This window comes from Schistocerca nitens, chromosome 6 (assembly GCF_023898315.1).
Source record: "Schistocerca nitens isolate TAMUIC-IGC-003100 chromosome 6, iqSchNite1.1, whole genome shotgun sequence".
In the NCBI taxonomy this organism is placed as follows: domain Eukaryota; kingdom Metazoa; phylum Arthropoda; class Insecta; order Orthoptera; family Acrididae; genus Schistocerca; species Schistocerca nitens.
In genome coordinates, this window is record NC_064619.1 from 466026737 (window position 1) to 466048101 (window position 21365).

General features: G+C 41.3%; 1 protein-coding gene across 1 annotated transcript in view; it reads left to right on the forward strand.

The window, feature by feature from the left end:
* LOC126262222 (transmembrane 9 superfamily member 2) overlaps positions 1-21365 on the forward strand; it is a 135094-nt gene that overhangs the window by 50273 nt on the left and 63456 nt on the right. The window contains exons 6-7 of the mRNA XM_049958669.1: positions 15610-15733; positions 18810-18949. Coding sequence (XP_049814626.1) covers positions 15610-15733; positions 18810-18949 — 264 coding nt within the window. The remainder of the gene's footprint in view (positions 1-15609; positions 15734-18809; positions 18950-21365) is intronic.

The following is a 21365-nucleotide window of genomic DNA, read 5'->3' on the forward strand; positions in this document are numbered from 1 at the left end:
AACACCTGCTTTCTTTGGTATTGGAATTATTATATTCTTCTTGAAGTCTGTGGGTATTTCGCCTGTCTCATACATCTTGCTCACCAGATGGTACAGTTTTGTCATGACTGGCTCTCCCAAGGCCATCAGTAGTTCTAATGGAATGTTGTCTACTCCCGGGGCCTTGTTTCGACTCAGGTCTTTCAGTGCTCTGTCAAACTCTTCACGCAGTATCTTATCTCCCATTTCATCTTCATCTACATCCTCTTCCATTTCCATAATATTGTCCTCAAGTACATCGCCCTTGTATAGACCCTCTATATACTCCTTCCACCTTTCTGCCTTCCCTTCTTTGCTTAGAACTGGGTTGCCATCTGAGCTCTTGATATTCATACAAGTGGTTCTCTTCTCTCCAAAGGTCTCTTTAATTTTCCTGTAGGCAGTATCTATCTTACCCCTAGTGAGACAAGCCTCTACATCCTTACATTTGTCCTCTAGCCATCCCTGCTTAGCCATTTTGCACTTTCTATCGATCTCATTTTTGAGACGTTTGTATTCCCTTTTGCCTGCTTCATTTACTGCATTTTTATATTTTCTCCTTTCATCAATTAAATTCAATATTTCTTCTGTTACCCAAGGATTTCTATTAGCCCTCGTCTTTTTACCTACTTGATCCTCTGCTGCCTTCACTACTTCATCCCTCAGAGCTACCCATTCTTCTTCTACTGTATTTCTTTCCCCCATTCCTGTCAATTGTTCCCTTATGCTCTCCCTGAAACTCTGTACTACCTCTGGTTCTTTCAGTTTATCCAGGTCCCATCTCCTTAAATTCCCACCTTTTTGCAGTTTCTTCAGTTTTAATCTACAGTTCATAACCAATAGATTGTGGTCAGAGTCCACATCTGCCCCTGGAAATGTCTTACAATGTAAAACCTGGTTCCTAAATCTATGTCTTACCATTATATAATCTATCTGATACTTATTAGTATCTCCAGGGTTCTTCCATGTATACAACCTTCTTTCATGATTCTTAAACAAAGTGTTAGCTATGATTAAGTTATGCTCTGCGCAAAATTCTACCAGGCGGCTTCCTCTTTCATTTCTTAGCCCCAATCCTTATTCTCCTACTATGTTACCTTCTCTCCCTTTTCCTACTCTTGAATTCCAGTCACCCATGACTATTAAATTTTTGTCTCCCTTCACTACTTGAATAATTTCTTTTATTTCATCATACATTTCATCAATGACCAAAAGTCTTGTTCCTCCTGCCACCGAACTTCACTAATTCCCACTACATCTAACTTTAACCTATCCATTTCCCTTTTTAAATTTTCTAACCTACCTGCCCGATTAAGGGATCTGACATTCCACGCTCCGATCCGTAGAATGCCAGTTTTCTTTCTCCTGATAACGACGTCCTCTTGAGTAGTCCCCGCCCGGAGATCCGAATGGGGGACTATTTTACCTCCGGAATATTTTACCCAAGAGGACGCCATCATCATTTAATCATACAGTAAAGCTGCATGTCCTCGGGAAAAATTACGGCTGTAGTTTCCCATTGCTTTCAGCCGTTCGCAGTACCAGCACAGCAAGGCTGTTTTGGTTAATGTTACAAGGCCAGATCAGTCAATCATCCAGACTGTTGCCCCTGCAACTACTGAAAAGGCTGCTGCCCCTCTTCAGGAACCACATGTTTGTCTGGCCTCTCAACAGATACCCCTCCATTGTGGTTGCACCTACGGTACGGCCATCTGTATCGCTGAGGCACGCAAGCCTCCCCACCAACGGCAAGGTCCATGGTTCATGGGGGAAGCAACTGACCATATGGTTTTAATTTTATTCTGTATATTAGCTATTCTATTTGCATACCACATACTCTTTGCCTTCCTAGTAACATTTTTAAGCATCTTATAATACTGTTTGTAATGATCTACTGAGCTCGATTGTGATTACTACTAACATTTTGAGATAAGTCCAACTTTGTTCTACATGATATCATTATGCCACTAGTTAGCCACCCAGACTGCCTTTTACTGCTAGTACCCCATTTAGAACATTCTAAAGGGAAGTAACTCTCAAAGAGCATGAGAAATGTGTTAAGGAAAGCATTATATTTGTCATCTATGTTATTGGTGCTATAAACACGTTGCCACTCTTGTTCCTTAACAAGGTTTAAAAAAACTGTGTATTGCGATTGGATTAGCTTTCCTACATAGTTTGTAATTATATGTGACATTTGTTTGAGTACAAAAGCCTTTTAGTGTTAAAATTTGTGCATCATGGTCTGAAAGGCCATTCACTCATTTACTAACAAAATGCCCTTCTAGTAATGAAGAATGGATATAAATATTGTCTGTGACTGTGCTACTGTTCCCCTGCACCCTAGTTGGAAAAAAGTCTGCATCAGATCATATGAGTTTAGATCTGCCAACATCCTTTTTCTTGTGCAGTCATATACAAAATTAATATTGAGGTCACCACATATAACTAGTTTTTTATACTTCTTGTAAAGTGAACCAAGAACTCTCCATAGCTTGAGCAGAAATGATCTGAAATTAGAGTTAGGGGACCTATAAACAACAATTAGAAATTTAATTTCACTAAATTCAACTGCCCCTGCACAACATTCAAATATCTGTTTAGTGCAGTGCCGTGATACATCTATGGACTCAAATGGAATATTTTTTTACATACACGGCCACTTCCCCACTCTGCAAGGAACTCCTTGAAAAACAGCCAGTTAATCTGTATCCTGGTAAAGGAAGCTTCTTACATTGTCAAATTATTTAAGTGGTGCTCCAATTACCAATAATGTCGAGAGAACATCTGTAAGCAGTTCACTAACTTTAATACCGCTTAAATTTTGATGAAATATACTAATTTCTTCTCTACTTAGAAACATTACGTCCTCGAAAGGTAAGCCCTTAGTTACAGGGACTTCCTTTAAGCAGGTTTACCTATCAGCTGACTTCAACCTAAAAAAGGTGCAGCTCTAATACCAACGACTACAGGAATTTTTCCATGAGTGATGCCACCGCCACCCACTGCCATGTCACCTATAAGCATTGCTAGTCTCCCCTTCCCATACCTATTGAGGTGCAGGCCATGCCTAGTGAAACACGATCTACTGATAGACCCAACTGGCACCACTGCAATGTGATCAATGCCCTCTGCCATCAATGCCTTCTCCAGCCCCAAGTTAACACACCAAACAGCCACATTAAGATGAGGCCTATCATGACGCTGAAACACACCAGTTTGAGTAGCTATCTTTACCAGGTCAACAGTTACATCATTTTCTCTGTCCCTATCAAGACTCTTCCCTGGTCCACCAACTATGACTCTTGATCCTCTTTTGTAAAATTCCTGCATAACTCCTCTATGCTGTCAGTCACCTGAGCCAACCCTGAGCAAGGCTTCACAATGCTGGTGACCTGGTACTCGCTCCCCAACACTTCGTGCAACTGCTGGCCCACACCTCTACCAGCAGCAGAACCTTCTTCTTTCTGTTAGAGTTTGCAACTGACTCAGGCCTCCTAACTGCTTAGGACTGCTGCATGTTTCCTACACCTACTGCTACAAGAGGATCCTCTCCATTCAACTCTTACAGTTGGTCAAATCTATAGGCTATACGCAAAGTAAAACTGTCTGAATACCTCCTTCTAGCTGCTTTCTTGCCAACTGACAGTTCCCATTCCTCAGCATTCTTCCTCTTCACCCTCCTCAACCTATCTAGTTCCTCCTTTGCCTGTTGCAACTGCACCTGAAGGGCACATATGTTATGCTACAGCTCCTCTGTCAGCTTATTTCTACTACAGATTCTGCGTGCCCGGGAGAGGATCTCAGTAGAATGCCCACTGGCTTCCCCACTGCATTCCCTCCAGCAAAAATACATTGAACAAATCCCACGCAATAAACCGCTACTCACAAACTTGCAACAAAGCCCACACTTCTCACTGATGGTAAAATTTTACAGATACTGAAAAAACCTACCTAAGGTCAATTACAACAATAGAACTATGTACAGAACTAACAAGAAAGCAACAACTTCTATTAATACTACTAAACCACAACTAATATTAATACCAATAAAACTTCACACAATTTATTAGCTAAAATCAATAATTCAAGCAGCCGCCAGAACACTCAACGAAGTTAAAACAGTGAATGAAAATTTCACAGAAATATTTCACTAGAAACAATAAGAAATATCAGCTGAAAACTACCGCACGAAATTTACTAAACAACTTCAATGCACAGTAAACTCTAAAAAACACAGTGATCAAACATTTCCAGAAGTTTATTAAACCATTATTTCGCCACAAACTTCATGAGACACCATTGAAAACCACTAAATTTAGTAATTGTATAACAGAGCACAAAAAACTCGTTAGAATTTAACAACCGCTACAGCTGCAACCACATGTTGCGAAATGTAAACACACTACTGAGGCATGAAACTTGGATGAATGACATAAGTACATGCACGAATAACAGACCAGTCGATTCAATAACACATAAAGCAGACTGAGATTAATGAAAATTCACTACCAAGTAACTTTTACAGCAAATACTAACACAAATAAACTTTAAAATAAGTAACTGAAGACTAAAACTTTACAAAATATTGATGATCAATTTCAACAGCAGTCCAGCACATGTGACGTCACACCAAAGATTCTGCATTTCCTTTGCTACAGTAAGTCCGTTTATTATTCAGAAAGGTGTTGATGCAATTGCTGGCCCTGTGAAATCTTGCTTTCATTTACACTATGGCACTTCGCTTTTGGAGACTACTTCTGATTATAAAACACAACAACTGCCTGCACCTTCGCTCTTCCATGGCTATCCTGTTTGTGTCGAGGCCCATCCAGTGCTGAATTCTTCCTGTGGTGTTATTTACACTAGGTTGCTCAATGGTCTGACCGAGGCAGGAATCCAAACGTACCTCTCTGATCAGGGTATTGTTGCAGTCCATTGGGTGATGAAAAATGTAGAGGCCTCCTTAGTGCCCACACACACTCTGTTTCTCTCTTTTGATATAGTGATTCTTCCATCAAAGGTCAAAGCAGGTTATGAAGTTATCACAGTCAGACCGTATATTCAGAACCCAATGCGCTGCTACCATTATCATTGTTGCAAACACAGGCGAGAGTCCTGTTGACACCCAGCCAATTGTGTAACCTGTGGTAGGGATGCTTGCGAGAGCGATTTTCTGCCTCCTCTTCCCCACTGCATCAATTGCAGTGATGACCATGCTGCTGCCTCTCATGATTGTGCCATATATCTCCATGAACAGGGTGTCCAGGAGATCCAAGAGAAGGAAAAAGTGCCTTACTTGGTCGCTCACAAGTTGTTGGTTAATCGGAAACGCTGTGTTCTACTATTTGTACTATTTGGCACCCACAGTAGTGTTCTTGCTTCACAAATAACATGGCCATGCAGACATGCAACATCGAATTTAGCACTGTTGTGAAATTGCCCAGCATCATGGTAGTGTCCCCATCTCCTCCTCCAGCTGTGCAACATGTCACCAAACTTTCGTCTCGCGGATTGAAGTCACCAGCTGCACAACTGGCAGGCTGGAAATGACACAAGGAATACTCCTGTAAATACTTCCTATGTCCCTCCAGTGAACCAATGTCTGGAGTCTTCCTTTGCCAGGTGGAAAGGTTCCAAGAAGTCAAACAAAGGCAAATGGTCTTCTCCTTCGCCCATTCGAAGATCCTCTATGATGGTTTTATCATGTGATATCCTTGCCCAGCCAATCTCCATGTTGCCGGTGCGGACCACCATCCATTTTTCTGCCCTGGACTCCACAGGCCAACAGAAGGAGAATGCCAGCGCTTCTGCAGACCTCATGCAGCAGGATCCTCCTGCCTCTGTGCCCTGTAACAGCGAGTTTTCGAAGTCTGGCACTCGTCAGCAGCTGAGGTGACACCCCTTCATTTTTTCCTCATCATGACCCTCCTCCAATGGAACGTTTGTGATCTTTGATCAGACAAAGAGGATTTATGGCTACTCTTAGAATCTCGGTGTCCACTTGTTGTCTGCCTTCAGGAAACAAAATTGCATCTTCACGACCACTTCGAGCTCTCGCATTTCTTCCTGGTCTATTTTGACCTTCCCACTGAAGACAGCATTCCATCTCCTGGGTGGTTTGTGCTGCTCATATGGGATGACGTTCATAGTCAACTCATCTCCCTGACTATCCGCCTTCATGCTGTTGCAGTTCGCCTTTTCCTTCCTCACGTGACCTTTTCCCTTTGTGCCATTTACACCCATCTGTCATTCAATGTCTCCAGGGCAGACTTCCTCCACTTTATTGGACAGCTACCTCACCTCTTTCTGCTGCTTGGTGACTTCAACCACACCATCCCCTTTGGGGCTTGCCCAGAACCTGTCCGAGAAGTGCCCTCTTGGCTGACCTTCTTAATCAACTCAACCTCCTCTGCCTTAACACAGGAGCACTCATGTTCCTTTCAGACTCTACACACACCTATTCTCATTTGGACCTGTCCTTCCGCACTTCACAGCTTGCCCATTGTCTTGAGTAGTCCGTTGTCTGACACATACTCGAGCGACCATTTCCCAAGTGCTATCCGTTTGCTAATTCCTACCCCACCTGCGTGCACACCCAATTGGCAGCTTACAAAGGCTGGCTGGAAGCTTTACTCCTTCCTGGCGACCTTCGTAGAATGACATTTCCCCAGTTGTGATAACCAGATAGAATATCTTACAAACGTTATCCTTACTGCTGCAGAACCTTCCATTCCTCACACTTCCTCTGTACCATGCCCTGTCCTGGTCCCTTGGTGGACAGAGGCGTACCGCGATGCAATTCGCACTCAGAGATGTGCTGTCTGCATTTTTAACCATCATCCTAGGATGGATTGTGGGACCAAGATCCATTCCCCAATTCCCGGCCTGACAGTAGCAGATGATGTCATCGTGGACCCTATTGCTATCTCAAACACCTTGGGCCACTATTTTGCAGAGCTTTCAAGTTCCTCCCATTATCACACTGCCTTCCTCCATTGGAAACGAGCGGAGGCGGCTCGGGCGATATCCTTCTCTTCTCAGAATTGTGAGTGTTACAATCCTGCCTTTACTATGAGGAAGATAGATCATGATCGCACTTCATCCCGATCTTCCGCCCTAGGGCCAGACGATTTTTGCATTCAGATGTTGAAGCATCTTTCTCTTGCGGGCAGGCACTTTTTGCTTCATGCGTACAACTGCATCAGAGCAGAGGGCACGTTTCCCAGACACTGGTGTGAAGCCACTGTCGCACCTATACCTATCCCTGGTAAAGACAAACATCTTCCTTCCAGCTACTGCCCCATTTCTCTCACCAGCTTTGTTTGCAAGGTGATTCATGCCCAGCTGGTATGGTGGCTTGAGTCTCGCAATTTACTAACCACTGCACAGTGTGGACTTCGAGTGCGCTGTCCTGCAGTTGACCATTTTGTAACGTTGTCCACCCATTTCATGAATGGTTTTCTGCGGAAATCCCAGACACTGGCCACGTTTTTCGATTTGGAGAACGTCTACGGCACGTGCTGGAGGAATGGTATTCTCCATACACAATACACATGGGGCTTCTGTGGCCGCCTGCCCCGTTTCCTTCAGGAATTTCTAAGACCGAGTTTTCAAGGTATGTTTGGGTTCTGCTTAGTTGGACACCTTTATCCAGGAAAAAGGTGTACCTCAGAGTTCTGTCCTGAGCATCGTCCTCTTTGCTATCGCCATTAACCCTGAAATGGCCTGTCTCCCACCAGGCATCTCTAGCTCCCTTTTTCTTGACGATTTTGCCATCTATTGCAGTTCTCTATGGACCTGACTCATTGAGAGGTGTCTTCAGCAATGTCGTGATCGTGTTTTCTCAAGGAGCATTGACACTGGCTTTCATTTTTCCACTGACAAAACCACTTGTATGAATTTTTGGCAGTGCAATTGGTTTCTTCCACTGTCTTTACGTCTTGGGCCCATTGCTCTTTCATTTGTTGAAACTACGAAATTCGTGAGGTTCATGTTTGATAGGAAAGTTTCTTAGTCCTGCCACATGTCTTACCTGTCAGCCTGCTATAGGCAGTCCCTAAATGTCCTACGTGCCCTCAATGGTACTTCCTGGGGAGCAGATCGAACCACTCCTCCATTTGCACCGGTCCCTTATCTGTTTGAAACTAGACTATGGGTGTTTCATTCACGCATCTGCATGTCCTTCCCTGTTATGCCATCTCAGTACTAACCACCATCATGGCATCTGTGTGGCCACTGGTGCCTTTTACTCTAGCCCAGTTGAGAGCCTGTATGCAGAAGCCGTCAAACTACCGACGTCCTGTCGCCGTGACTTTCCCCTCGGCAGATATGCATTCCGTTTGTCTGCCATCATGGCCACCTATCCTATGCCTCCTTTTTCGATGACTCCTATGATAGCCAGTATGGAGCACATCCCTCTTCTCAGTTACTTCCTGGAGTTTGCTTTTGGCTCTTGCTTTGGCAGCTTAACTTCACACTACCTGCAACTTTCTTGGTGGGTGTTAACCCTTCACCACCTTGGTTTCATGCGGCGGTCCTTGTTCACCTTGGCCTTCATTCACTTCCTAAGGACACTTCTCCAGCCTCCTCTATCATCTTCAGTTTCATGACCTTCGGACAGAACTTCACGATGGAACCTTTGTGTACAATGGTGGCTCTCAGACTGACTGTGGTTTTCAGGTGTGCCTTAGTCATTGGCACCGACATTTTTCAGTATTGGCTTCTGGAACACTGCTCAGTGTTTACAGCAGAGCTCGTTACCCTGTATCAGGCCATGCAGTACATCTGGCGACACAGGTTTTTCAATTGTGTCATCTGCTCCGACACTCTCAGTGCCCTTCAAAGCCTCTGCATGCTGTACACCATCCATCCCTTAGTTCAACAATTCCAGGAAAGCTGTCACTTGCTCACTCTTGACGGAGCCACTGTGATGTTCATGTGAGTTTCTGGTCACGCCAGTCTGATGGAAAACGAGGGCACTGTCCCTGCTGCCAAGGCTGCAGTTCTCAAACCTCAGCCCACTAGTTGAGTTACATTCCCTCTGATGATACCTGTCAGGAGGTGGTGTTACCTTGGAACCACCACTGGTTCTCCCTTCATGGGAACAAACTCTAGGTTATTAAGCCTCTCCCAGTGGCTTCAACGAACTGTCAGCCATCTCACCATGAGGAGATCATTTTAGTTATACTGTGTATTGGGCACTGTCTTTTTAGCCATTGCCCTTTGGTAAGTGGTGCTTCCCCAACACGTTGTACTCATTTCACTCAACCTTTGACTGCCTGCCATTTCCTGATGGAATGCCGTTTTTTTAACCATTTATGATCTCATTTGTGTTTGCTGTCTGAGTTATTGGCCGTTTTAGTAATCGGTGCGTGGGCTGTCACTGCATTTTACTTTTTATCCATCGTAGCAGTATGGTGAAGGCCATTTAATTTTTAGTTCATGACTTCTGTTTCTCTATGGTGTATTTTATAGACCTTTCTCCACATCCCTGTTTTTTATCTGTCTTCTCTTCTGTCAATTGAGATTAACGTGTAGTCGTTCTTAATTCCTCTCTTTGTCTTCATGTTGTACAGCTCTGATGTGGGCGTGTATGACCCTACTTGTTTTTGTTCCCTAAAACAAAACAAACATAGCCCAACAAGTGGGCACACTTGAGTTACAGTCTGAATGTTCATCTAGTCATATATTGTTAAAATGTAATACATTTGACAGATAGTAAAATTATAAAAGTAACACAAAATGTTTGCTGAGTAGGATAACCACTGTGACAACTAAGAAGTACTGATCCCATAACACATTTTCCAGAAAGTGTTGAGTACTGTCTGCCTGTACCAGAAAAAACTCATGAAAATACTTTCTTGAATGGATTTCTGACAAAACTCTCAAGAGCATGCTGGATCTAGTTTTCAATGCACTCGTGAAGTATTAAGAGTAATTTTCAACTTTGTCTTGTATCCAATGTATGCCTCTCCAAGCATTCTCAATTTTTTTTGGTGTTTTCTTTCAGTCTTCAGGAAAGGACTAGATTTCCTTTTTATGTCCCCACTAGAACCAACAGTTATGTTGATATTCTAAAATCTTTGGCATAAATCACTGTAGTGCGCCTTTCTGATTTATATTGCAATTAATATCATCTTATGGGTTGAGGTAAAGTAGCTAAAATTTTTTTAATTTTGTTAGGCCATTGTTATGTAGTGTAGATAATTGTAGTGTAACATAGATAATTGTTGTACTGCTGTCAGTTGTTCGCAGGAAAGAACCTCTACATTTGTACTCTGCTTTATGTTTAGCAACAATTTGTTCTTTGATAAAAAGATCGTTTTGTGAAACCACATTCATTTCCGTGAACTGTAGCTATGACTGAAGAACTTCTTTCAAATACAGAGAGATACATAATAAGCAATAATACTGTGCTACAGTTGTGTGTGCTTTTGCATTTATGCTGTTTGCTGCAACTGCATGGTCTTTCAGTTGGTTGCAGTTACATGAAATTTACACGCATTTTTCTTATTTTTAAGTTACTTGGCGCTCTTTTAACTTCATTTTCTTTGTAAAGAATATAAAATTTTTCATTTTGCCAGTAATGGCTGGTCCTCTGAGAGTCAATGATGCCAACTGACGTGAAATGGAAAACTACAAAACTGAGTTAGGTAGTATCATTTCTTCAACACCACCTTACACTTCACCTAGTTGTGTATTGACCAGATTAATTGTTATGGACTAAATTACAACTGTGATGGAATTTTTATTTGCTGTCTTCTCTTGGCTTATGACCTATTCAGGCTTGGTGTGCAACAGTCTTTCAGAGCAGTGAAATGATAAAGCAATACAGGGAGTTCAGTTGAGAAGCAAGATAATGAAGGACACATACTGAAGGCTCTGAAGTCCAGATATGGTAATCACTGTGGAAACGCTATTTAGCCAAATATGGAGTGTTCAAAGCAAAGTGGTAGATCTGTGTGTCACACCCGCGTACTGCTTGATAGCATAGTCAGCAGGGCAGTCACAAGATTTGATTTGTCAGTTGCACCTTATTAATCAGAATTCTAGCCAAGTAACAACTCTAACTCTAAAATACTTAACTTAGACAATGTCGGAAAAGATAGATTGCAATTTACCATAAAGATGACACCTTTAGTTGCAGACAGGCACTATTAAAAGACACTTTATGCCATAGCCTTCATCAGAAAAAGAAAGAGGAACACTCACCGTTCATACACTGAGGAAACCGCACCTCTTATACACATGACAGCCAACTCTGGCAGCCTGGACCAGAATTCAGCTGTCACTTGGAATGGAAGCAACAATCTGGAGGAGGCAGCGAAGGGGATGGGATGCCATTGTGTGGGTAGGAGGAGAGAGGGTCACTGTCTGGCATAGTATGCAGGGACTAGACTGCCAACAGCTGCAGCATCAGGAGCTGACTACATGAGCCATCTGGATCTTCCCCTCCACCACCAGCTTTTCTGAACTGTGCAGATGGGAGTTATCCTTACAACGCATTCTCTGCTCCTGTAATTATCCAGGTCTCGACCTACAATAACATATTGACCCCACATCCTCCATCCAACTGTTTCCGTCCCCGCATCTTACCAGCTCCTCATTATTCTCACCACCCACCCTCTTTGTTTGCTACCCACTGCGAATGCACTGACTCATCTTTCCCTGTTCCTCTTCTTTTTTGCTCTGTTTTCCCCACCTTCCTGCCCAACTACCTCCTGACGCTGTGCCTATTGGCAGTCTAGTCCCTGCACACTCTGCCAAACAGGACTCCTCTCTTCCCTCACCCATACACTTATATCCCTTCCTCTTCCCCTTCCCTATTCCTCCCGATTGCTGTTTCCACTTCACATGACAGCTGCGTTCTGGTCAGATCTGCTGGAGTTGGCAGTCATGTGTGTGTGGCGTGCTTGCTTGTGTGTATGAATGGTGTGCGTTTCTTTTTCTTATGAAGGCTTTGACTGCAAGCTTGTGTGTAAGCATGCTTTAATACTGCCTGTCTGCAACTTAATGTGTCATCTTTACGGTAAGTTGCAATCTCTTTTTCCTACATTGTTGGTATTCCAAACTGGAATTTCCGTAGTTTGATACTTTTTAGAACAATACATGTTGTTGTTGTGGTCTTCAGTTCAGAGACTGGTTTGATGCAGCTCTCCATGCTACTCTATCCTGTGCAAGCTTCTTCATCTCCCTGAACCTACTGCAGCCTACATCCTTCTGAATCTGTTTAGTGTATTCATCTCTTGGTCCCCCTCTACGATTTGTACCCTCCACGCTGCCCTCCAATACTAAATTGGTGATCCCTTGATGCCTCAGAATATGCCCTACCAACCGATCCATTCTTCTAGTCAAGTTGTGCCACAAATTTCTCTTCTCTCCAATTCAAATCAATACCACCTCATTAGTTATGTGATATACCCATCTAATCTTCAGCATTCTTCTGTAGCACCACATACATATTTATACACACAATACATAGAGGATAATATTGGAAGTAAATGTGTAATGATGTATATTAAAGACCTGAAGCCTCCAAAAATCATAATGTTGCAAGTGTGGTGGGGTGTCTTAAAGGACTTCGTGATTATCAACAGCATGTTGTTTTTTTACATAAATTTGTTCTCTCCCTTTACTGATTAGTGTGTGCTTCAAAAACAACTATACTCCTTCACCCACTCAGAGATACCGTTGTGCTCACATTTTTTGTGTACAAGCATGAAATGAATTATTTTAAGGGGCTGCTAATGTAGTAAATGAATGTTCCAGCTGATGCAGTTTTATTGGGTTGTCAGTCGAATAACAACATTGTCGTGGAGTAAAGTTTTAAATTTCCTACTCATTCTCCTCACTAGGATGGCTCTTGAGTATGAAACTTGTTGAAACATTGCTTCAATATGACAGTGAACTTTGAGGTATTGCAGTAGGAATGCTTAGTATTTTAGGAGATGGTAATATAGTCCAAGATGGTAATATAGTCCAATTAGAATAAAACTTTCCATAACACGTGTCAAGTTTTTATTGGTAACAGAGACACCACTGCTTATAGATGTAAGTTCTAATATAGTGTGTTTGTTCTCCAATTGCTATGGGTTTTATTTATCTATTGTCATTTTTGTTTGTAGTTCAAATAGTGAGGTTGTGCCCGAGTTTATATAACTCAAAATTTTCAACTGTGATTTATTGGCCAAATCTGGTGTATCTTTTATGCAAATGCTAACATGATATTTGTGCACAGGTTTTGTATTGGAAACACTGCTGCTGCTTGTAGAGAATGTGGTGGTAGATTCCATAACCACAAGGTTAACAGAGTCAAGAGTGTCTACTTGTATTTTCGTATAACTATGTGAAACTGTGCAATGCGCAGCAGCCCTCTCTCATTGGAAGATGCAAATGTACAGTGTGTCACTGAAGTAGAAGGCATTATTCAGTTGCTAGAATTCGCGGTCTTCTAACAAGCACATGCAGAATTTCTACAAATGTCGGTATTCCGTATACAAGAATATAAGGGACATTTCATATGCACATCTCTCAACATTTACAGCTGATTCAACATCTTCCAGAAGGAGATGAAGGTAGATTATTGGAACTATGTTATTGGCTGATTGCAAATCACTGAGTAATCCCAATTAACTCTGTTTATTGGTGAAGCCATGTTCACTTGTGACAATATTGGTAACACTCATAACTCACATCAGTGGTCCGAGAAAAGCCCACATTTTTAAGAACACTTCTCTGTATTGTGTGTGGTACTGTATGATAGTCAGCCGGGCATGTTGTGTTACTGTACTGTCTTTCAGGGCACCATTACCTAGACTTTCTTGGAAATGAGCTTCCAGCATTATTGGAAGGTAAACATTTGTGTGTGTATGAGTTTTTAATTTACCGGACTGGTATCTCATTGTCAGAGGCTCTGTAGAAGATACATAAAGTAATAAACATAATACATGCTACAGGAGCTGGAATGTGTGTGTAATTTTGTGTATTTGGTGTTAGACTGTTTAGTATTTACGTATATTTTACATTTTTAGAGGTTTTTATCTTTTACCTTTATAAAAATTTTTGCAGATGTTCTACAAAAATAAAAAAAAAATAAACTATATAAAAATAAACTATATTAACAAATAAAATGTCATTTATCAACTATATAAAGGCTGCAAAACACCTTAAATACACATGATTATTGGAAGAGATTCCTTTGGCTTCAAGGATGTGTGTCTTCTTCCTGCACAGTGGGACCACTGTACATTTTATTCATCACGTTGTATCATCTAAGTCTAATGATCCCCTGAAGAATGATTGGTAGAAGTGGCCATTTTTCTTGGGCACCATGGCTCCAAAACCACAGCCCTTTGGATTTTTGCCAGTGGGGATGGTTGTAAGGCAAAGTCTACAAAGGAAAAGTGAACACAGTTGTTTGCTTGATTATGAATAGGCTGCCCTCGTCAAAGTATGCCAATATGGCCCCAGAATTACTACACGTGGTGTTGTCAAGAGAATTTCAAAGTGCATTGAAGTCAGAGGTGGACTTTAAGAAACTCAGCTTCGAACTTAATTTTTTGCCTTTGTTTACTAAGGCACAAGAGGGGTGGTTCTGGTGTTGCGTTTGATGGTGGAGGCAAGATGTAGACAAATTGAGATACTGTCATTCTCAGAAAAATAGGTGTATGTATAGGGAAAATGAGTAACACACAATATGTACAAGAACCAAGAGGGAATAATAAAACTAGAAGACCTTGGCGTAAATGCTTGTATTAAGAAAGATGTAATCCTTCCCCTTCTGTTCAACATGTACATCAAAGTAGTAATGTGGGAAATTAAAGAAAGGTTTACAAGTGGGATTGAAATTCCGTATTAAAGAATATGAGCTATTACATTCATTGATAATGTTGCTGTCTTTAGTGAAAAAGAGGAAGAATTATAGGGTGTATCGACGGGAATGAACAGAATGTAGCTTAAGAGTAAATAAAAGAAAGGCAAAAGAAATGAGGTTAGTGATAATGTAATGCCAAACGTGAGGATGACTATACATAGTAGACAAAGTGAAGGAATTCTGCTGCGTATTGTGCAGAAGTTTTCAGTGAGCTGACGGGGGAAACCTAAGAGGGATGTTCCCCAGTTTGGTTTACCAGGTTATCAACTAAATACTAATTTAGTCACCAGTATTACAGATTTATGGTGGAAGGTCCACTTAGCATGTGTTACAATGTGGAAAATGTTTTGAAAAAGAAATCGTGCGAAATACTCATAATGAAATCACATTGGCACATGAAATTTAACATCCATATGAAAGATCTTGGGAGTAAAAGGACTTTTGGACAATGCTGTAGGTGACCTACAAAGGTGTAGAGTAGTTCTCAAATCGAAGGTTTATTTCTATTTGCAATTTGTGTTGATTCTTTCAAAAGTGTGGATATAAAAAGAATTTCAGCGTGATTGTAATATTTATGTTCCCCTAATATAGTACATAGAATAGCTCTGCTTCACAAAGTATTAGCACTTTTGTACATTCATTGTTCTTAGATTTCATTTGCCTTTTTTCATATTTTTCTGTTTGGTCATCTAAACAAAGCTTACTTTTACCTTCAGAATATGCAGACTAACAGGAAAGCACACTATATTTTCAACCATGTTGATTTGCAAATCACTTACCACAGTCCTGAAGGAATGGATTGGGACATTGGTTACCAGGATAAAGCTGGCAGAATTATCTGTAAGTAGTTCTCAGTCTTAAATAATCATGTCATACTTGTCACAAATATTTGTCAGCTTTGCCTGTCAGGCTGGCATTATTCATTGCTGCTAGGTTTCAAATGGTAAATGAACCACTAAGTGATTGGGCAGTACTTTTATTGCGTGTTTTACTGAATCATTGAAAATTGCTCTAGTGGGTATTTTATGTACTCAAGAAATTTTGTGCATCACCTTTAATACTTTGTTGCTTGTGTAATTCTGAGTACAAGTTACAGTAGATACTTAACAATAGCCACAGTATTTTCCTGTGTTTGTCAGTATGGAACAACCAAAAAATGGTGCAGTAATTGATGATTATAGCCATTTGCGGATAATTCTTTTTGAATGTTAATGCTCTGTGAGCTTCATTTTGAAACTGTTGAAGTAAATTGGCTTTCTTTAGTACTTTCAAAACATATTTGCAGATTCAGTAGCAAAACAATGTGATGTTTTTCACTGACTTAAAATATGACATACTTCATTGACTCATTAATGAGTATCAAATGTCAAATAAAAATGCAGCATGCAGAGAACAGAGACTTGCATTCAGGAATAACAGATTCAAAGTCTGGCCCTCCTTTCTTATATCTCACAGTTTCCTAAAATCACATCAGTTCAGTGCAAGGGTAGTTTATTTCTTCTCCCACCCTTTTTCTAAATTAGTAAGTATTGAACCTTTAATGGGTTTAGTGTTGATGGTGCGTGTTATTCTTTCTTTTGTCACTTCATTAGTTCAATGTAACTTCTTCTCCATTGAAAGTAAAATTAAACCAAAAACTAATAGATCACTAACCGTCAAACGGTGGCGTTTTAACAGTCATCTGGCGCGCGCGCACACGCACACGCACACGCACACGCACACACACACCACATTATTATGGTAGTGCACCAGAAGCAAATATTTTATTTGGAATAATGTTTTAATTGTAACGTACATGCAAGTAAATGTATAACACTATTCCATCACTAATTATCAGTTCCTATCCAAAGCTTTGCAAAATCCAACTGTATGCCCCATTTTCAGTGGTTGTGGGACAGAATACTGAGTGGTCGTAAGAAGTGCTTATGTTTGATTCATACAAGATGTTTCTAAAACGGATGTAAAAAATGAGAGGGCAGGTAGAGTGGGTCATAACAAGCAACTTTCACATAGCAACCTATGTCTGCATCCCTTAGTGTTTGCTTTAAGGTTTCATTTAACAGCGTCACACACTGCTGGGAAGATAGGCATACAACCCACCATCAGTGTCGAAATGGTAGTAAGTATTGCAGGCAGGACAACACCGCAGAGTTTCTTCTGGTAATTGCTGGGATGCGAAAGCATTGTGTTTGGTGCTGCAAATGCCTGTTTGATACGATGCCGCATAGAGGGTGGCACTTGTACATATGCAGTGACTGGTTTGCCCTGTGTCAGTGTATCAAGAAACGGGAACACACTTGTGTTTGCTACTGTGCGGAGCAGACAGGAAATAAAGAGCTTTTCATGGGAGGAAAGGGCACATGTCTGCCGTGCTTATGGGATGGTGGAGGGAAATGTATTGTACATTCAACGGTTTCTGAGTCGTCAAGTGCCAGATCCATGAATGTTCACTGCCATCCACAGATCCCAAAGAGAGACAGGTGCTGTTGAGGTGAGTTGTCCACCGAAAAGGTGTTGTAATGGCATGTGTGCATTTAAGGCTACGTCGAAACCCAATGCATTCGTTTTGTGATACAGGTGCAAAGGGTGGATGAATGTGGTTGTCAATGCACAATGATTACACCAGAGTTTGAATAGGAGGCATTAGCACTACTACAAAACACACCCTCAACAATCTTACAGAGTGTTGCCCGAGATGTGGATGTAAGTCATTCCATGTTCTTGTGTGTTTGGAATGAAGATGATTTGTGCCCTTACCACCTTCAGAAAGTTCAATTCCCTAACTGAGAAGATTTTCTGTGTTACTGACTTCTGTCAGTGGCTTATGGAGAAGTGTGCCATTCAACCTGAATCCCCACACTTTGTACTTTTTATGAATAAGGCATCCTTTGTGGGGGAGGTGTGTCGAACAATCACAATTAGCATTCGTAAGCCTATGAAAATCCACATGCCTTCTTTGTTTGTCGTCACCAAGAGCACTTTGTAGTCTGCGTTTGGGTTGATTTGGTAGATAATAATCTGATTGGTCCATACTTACTCCCCCAACGACTGAACACAAACGGATACTTAATCTTCTTGAGGGAAACACTGCAGAGTTATTGGAACATGTCCCTCTTAACCTGTGACAGCGCATCTGGTACCAACATAATGGTGCATTGCACACTTAGCTCATGCTGTGCAAAATCATGTGGATGAGACCTCTGCTGAGAACTGGATAGGGGGTGATGGGCCAGTGGCATGGCCTGCACGCTCCCACCACTTGACGTCTCTTGATTTTTTTTTTTTTTTTTTTTTTTATGGAGACACCTGAAACCTGTTGGGTACAAAACACCTATTAGGAAAGGTGAGTTGCTTATAGCACGAATTGTAGCAGCCTCAGATACAGCCCCACTTTGCCAGGGGAGATTGAAAGGCTATGACAATTGCTCAGATGTCATTGCATGACAAGCATTTAAGCAGGAGGGTGTAATTTGAGCAGTTTTTGTAACTGTTTGCAATTAAATGTCATAAAATGTCCACGCTACCTCTTTTATGTTGACGGCACAAAGAAATGAAAACATTGCACTGCAGACATACTAACATGTTGACTCGTATGGTAGGCTTGCCTTGCTGGCAGTGTGTGACACTATTGCATGATGCGTAGTGCTGGATGCTAAGGAATGCAGATATGAGTTGCTGTGTGAAAGTTGCTTGTTATGACCCACACTACCAGCTCTCTCATTTTTTATATTTATTTTAGAAACACTGTGTTTAAAGATGGGGTGAGACTAATCAGTATAAACTGAGTGGAATTTGATCATAGTAATCAATGTTTAGCAACCTCTATTCGTCAAAAGCAACAAAGAAAGAGGGATAAAGACTAGAAAAATTTGTAGAGGAACTGATATTACTGATAAGAATGTATCTTTTCTTACAGCGGCAAAAGTAACTCCCCGGAGTATAAAGCATCCAAATAACAAAATTGACTGCTCCAGTAAAGAGCCCATGGAAATTCCAAGTGAATGGAAGAAAAATCAGAAGTTATCTATACCATATACATACAGTGTGAAGTTTATGGTAAGTCTGCCAGTTAAAAATGAGCTAGTTTTGAAAGCTATTGGCTGTACTATATAAGTTGTTAATGAATTTCTGTGTGTAGACTTTTATGAATTTCTATATGTAGACTTCAAATATTGTTGTCAGAGAAACAGTATCATAGTTTAGACTTGTCAATGTTAGCTGGAACTGTGGCCATGGTTGTGAGATATTAGTAAAATATTGAAATTTGGATTAACTGTATGAAATTAAGGAAAGAGCACATCACTCTCCATATTTCACGAGCAAACTCTCATCTACAGGTAAAATATACAGGAAGATTTTAAAAAGTTTGATACTCTTAACTATGTAAAAAAGAATAATAACTGCAACTGTCTTACTTTGCACTCTCTCTTCTTACTCTGGTAGCACTGTTGAAATCACACACTTGTTTCCTTCATTCTGCCATCTTCTCCTGTCATCTGGTGTAATGACCACTTATTGTATGTTCTATTGCATCCTCATGCACCTGGGATGAAAGTCAGCTATGCACTTGCTATTTGCTGTTATTGTTGTAAAAACACATCTCCAATATTATGTTCATTTTTCAACAATTTTTGGAGTATGGTGTATCGATTCTACATACAGGTGGCAACTGCAATACAGTGTAATATAACAGTAATCTTTAATGTTCTTGGACTGCACTTAACGCGTATTATATCATCCCAAACTGTAAGAGACTTTATTGTAGCACCCATGTAAAGCGTTTAAAGAAAATACTTGAACCACTCATGACTTGATGATTTAAAATATTCTGGCTCTTATATTATGCAGAGACATTTCCAGTTCTTTAAGGAAGCGAAATTTCTTCCCATTTAGAAGTGTATGCTATACTTAAAGGATTTTGGTGCAGTTCAGTTACTGGTAGTATATGTCCAGCATCACGAACATACTTGACTACCACTGATCACTGATCTATTGAACAATGGAGTCAAGGATGGAATAACAATAATATTATGAAAAAGATTGATTGCTACTCACTGTATAGAAGAGACACTGAGTTACAGACAGACACAATGAAAAGAGTGTTAGACATTTACGCTTTTTGCATTTAAGCTTTTTACCAAAACCCCTTCTTCCAAAATTGGACACACACACACACACACACACACACACACACACACACAGAGAGACAGAGAGAGAGAGAGAGAGAGAGAGAGAGAATGACCACTGTCTCTGACCTCTGTGGCCGGACTGTGGACAGAAACTGGGCCTGATGGAAGCAGCTATCTGCCGTGGGTGGTTAGGGTAAGGAGGCGGCATGGGCCAGGGAGGGATAGAAATATCAGGGTAGGAATGGGGTAATACGTTGCTGCTTAGGAGAGCATGCAAGGATATGGTGAGGACAGGGTAGGACAGCTATGTACAGTCAAGAGGTTTGAGAGCAGAAACGGAAATAAGTAGAGAAGGGGAAAAAGACAAGTGGCTGCATTCTCAGAATACAAGGCTGTTTAGTACTGGAGTGGGAGCAGGGAAGGGGATAGCTGGTCAAGAGATAGCAGGACCACCGATTGCTGAACACTGCTCAGCACAGTGTGATTCGCTTCAATGACTGATTCGTAGCCTGCACCATTTAGATCCTTCCTATTAACACTAGCTGTTCTGAATTGTGCAGGTGGTTTCTCTCCCTGAAATATATCCTATTTTCCTGTAACCCTCTGGCCTCAACCTTCGTTAGTCCCTGTCCTCCACTTACCTATCCCTTTGCTTTTTCCCACTCCAGCACTACACAGCCTTCTATCCTGTCAGTGCACCCATTAGTCTTTTTCTCCTTCTCTACTTCTTTCCTTTTCCGCTCCCCTTCTCCCCCTCCCCCAAATCACTTGACGGCACATAGCAGTCCTACCCTGTCCCCACCGTACCCCTGCACACTCCCTCAAGCAGCACTGCACCTTCTCCCACCCCTACCCTGCTACCCCTCTCCCTCCTCACACCATGCTTGCTCCTTAGTCCACTACCCACGGCAGGTTGCTGTTCCCATCAGTTGCAGTTGCTGCCTGCAGTTCACCCACAGCGACCAGAGACAGTGCTCGTGTGTTTGTGGATTGCATTTATGTGATTGCTTATGTGTCTGTTTCCTACTTTGGAGGAAGGCTATTTGGCCAAAACTTAAACATCTAGCAGTCATTTCATTGTGCCTGTCTGCGACTCAGTATCTCCTCTATAGGGTGAGTAGCAGTATTATCATTTTCATAATACTGATCTGTCAAAGTTGCTCAGTTCTTAAGGCATCTTTATGATTATTGTATCTTACTTCAAAATTCCTCCTCACGTGTTTTGTATATGTAGTGTCACACGATGTGCACTTTATCTTGTAGAGCCCGATGTGTCATACTTAATAGAATTATTTTTCAGATCATTATCCACTTTGCATCCCAATACACTTTCCATTTTAAAA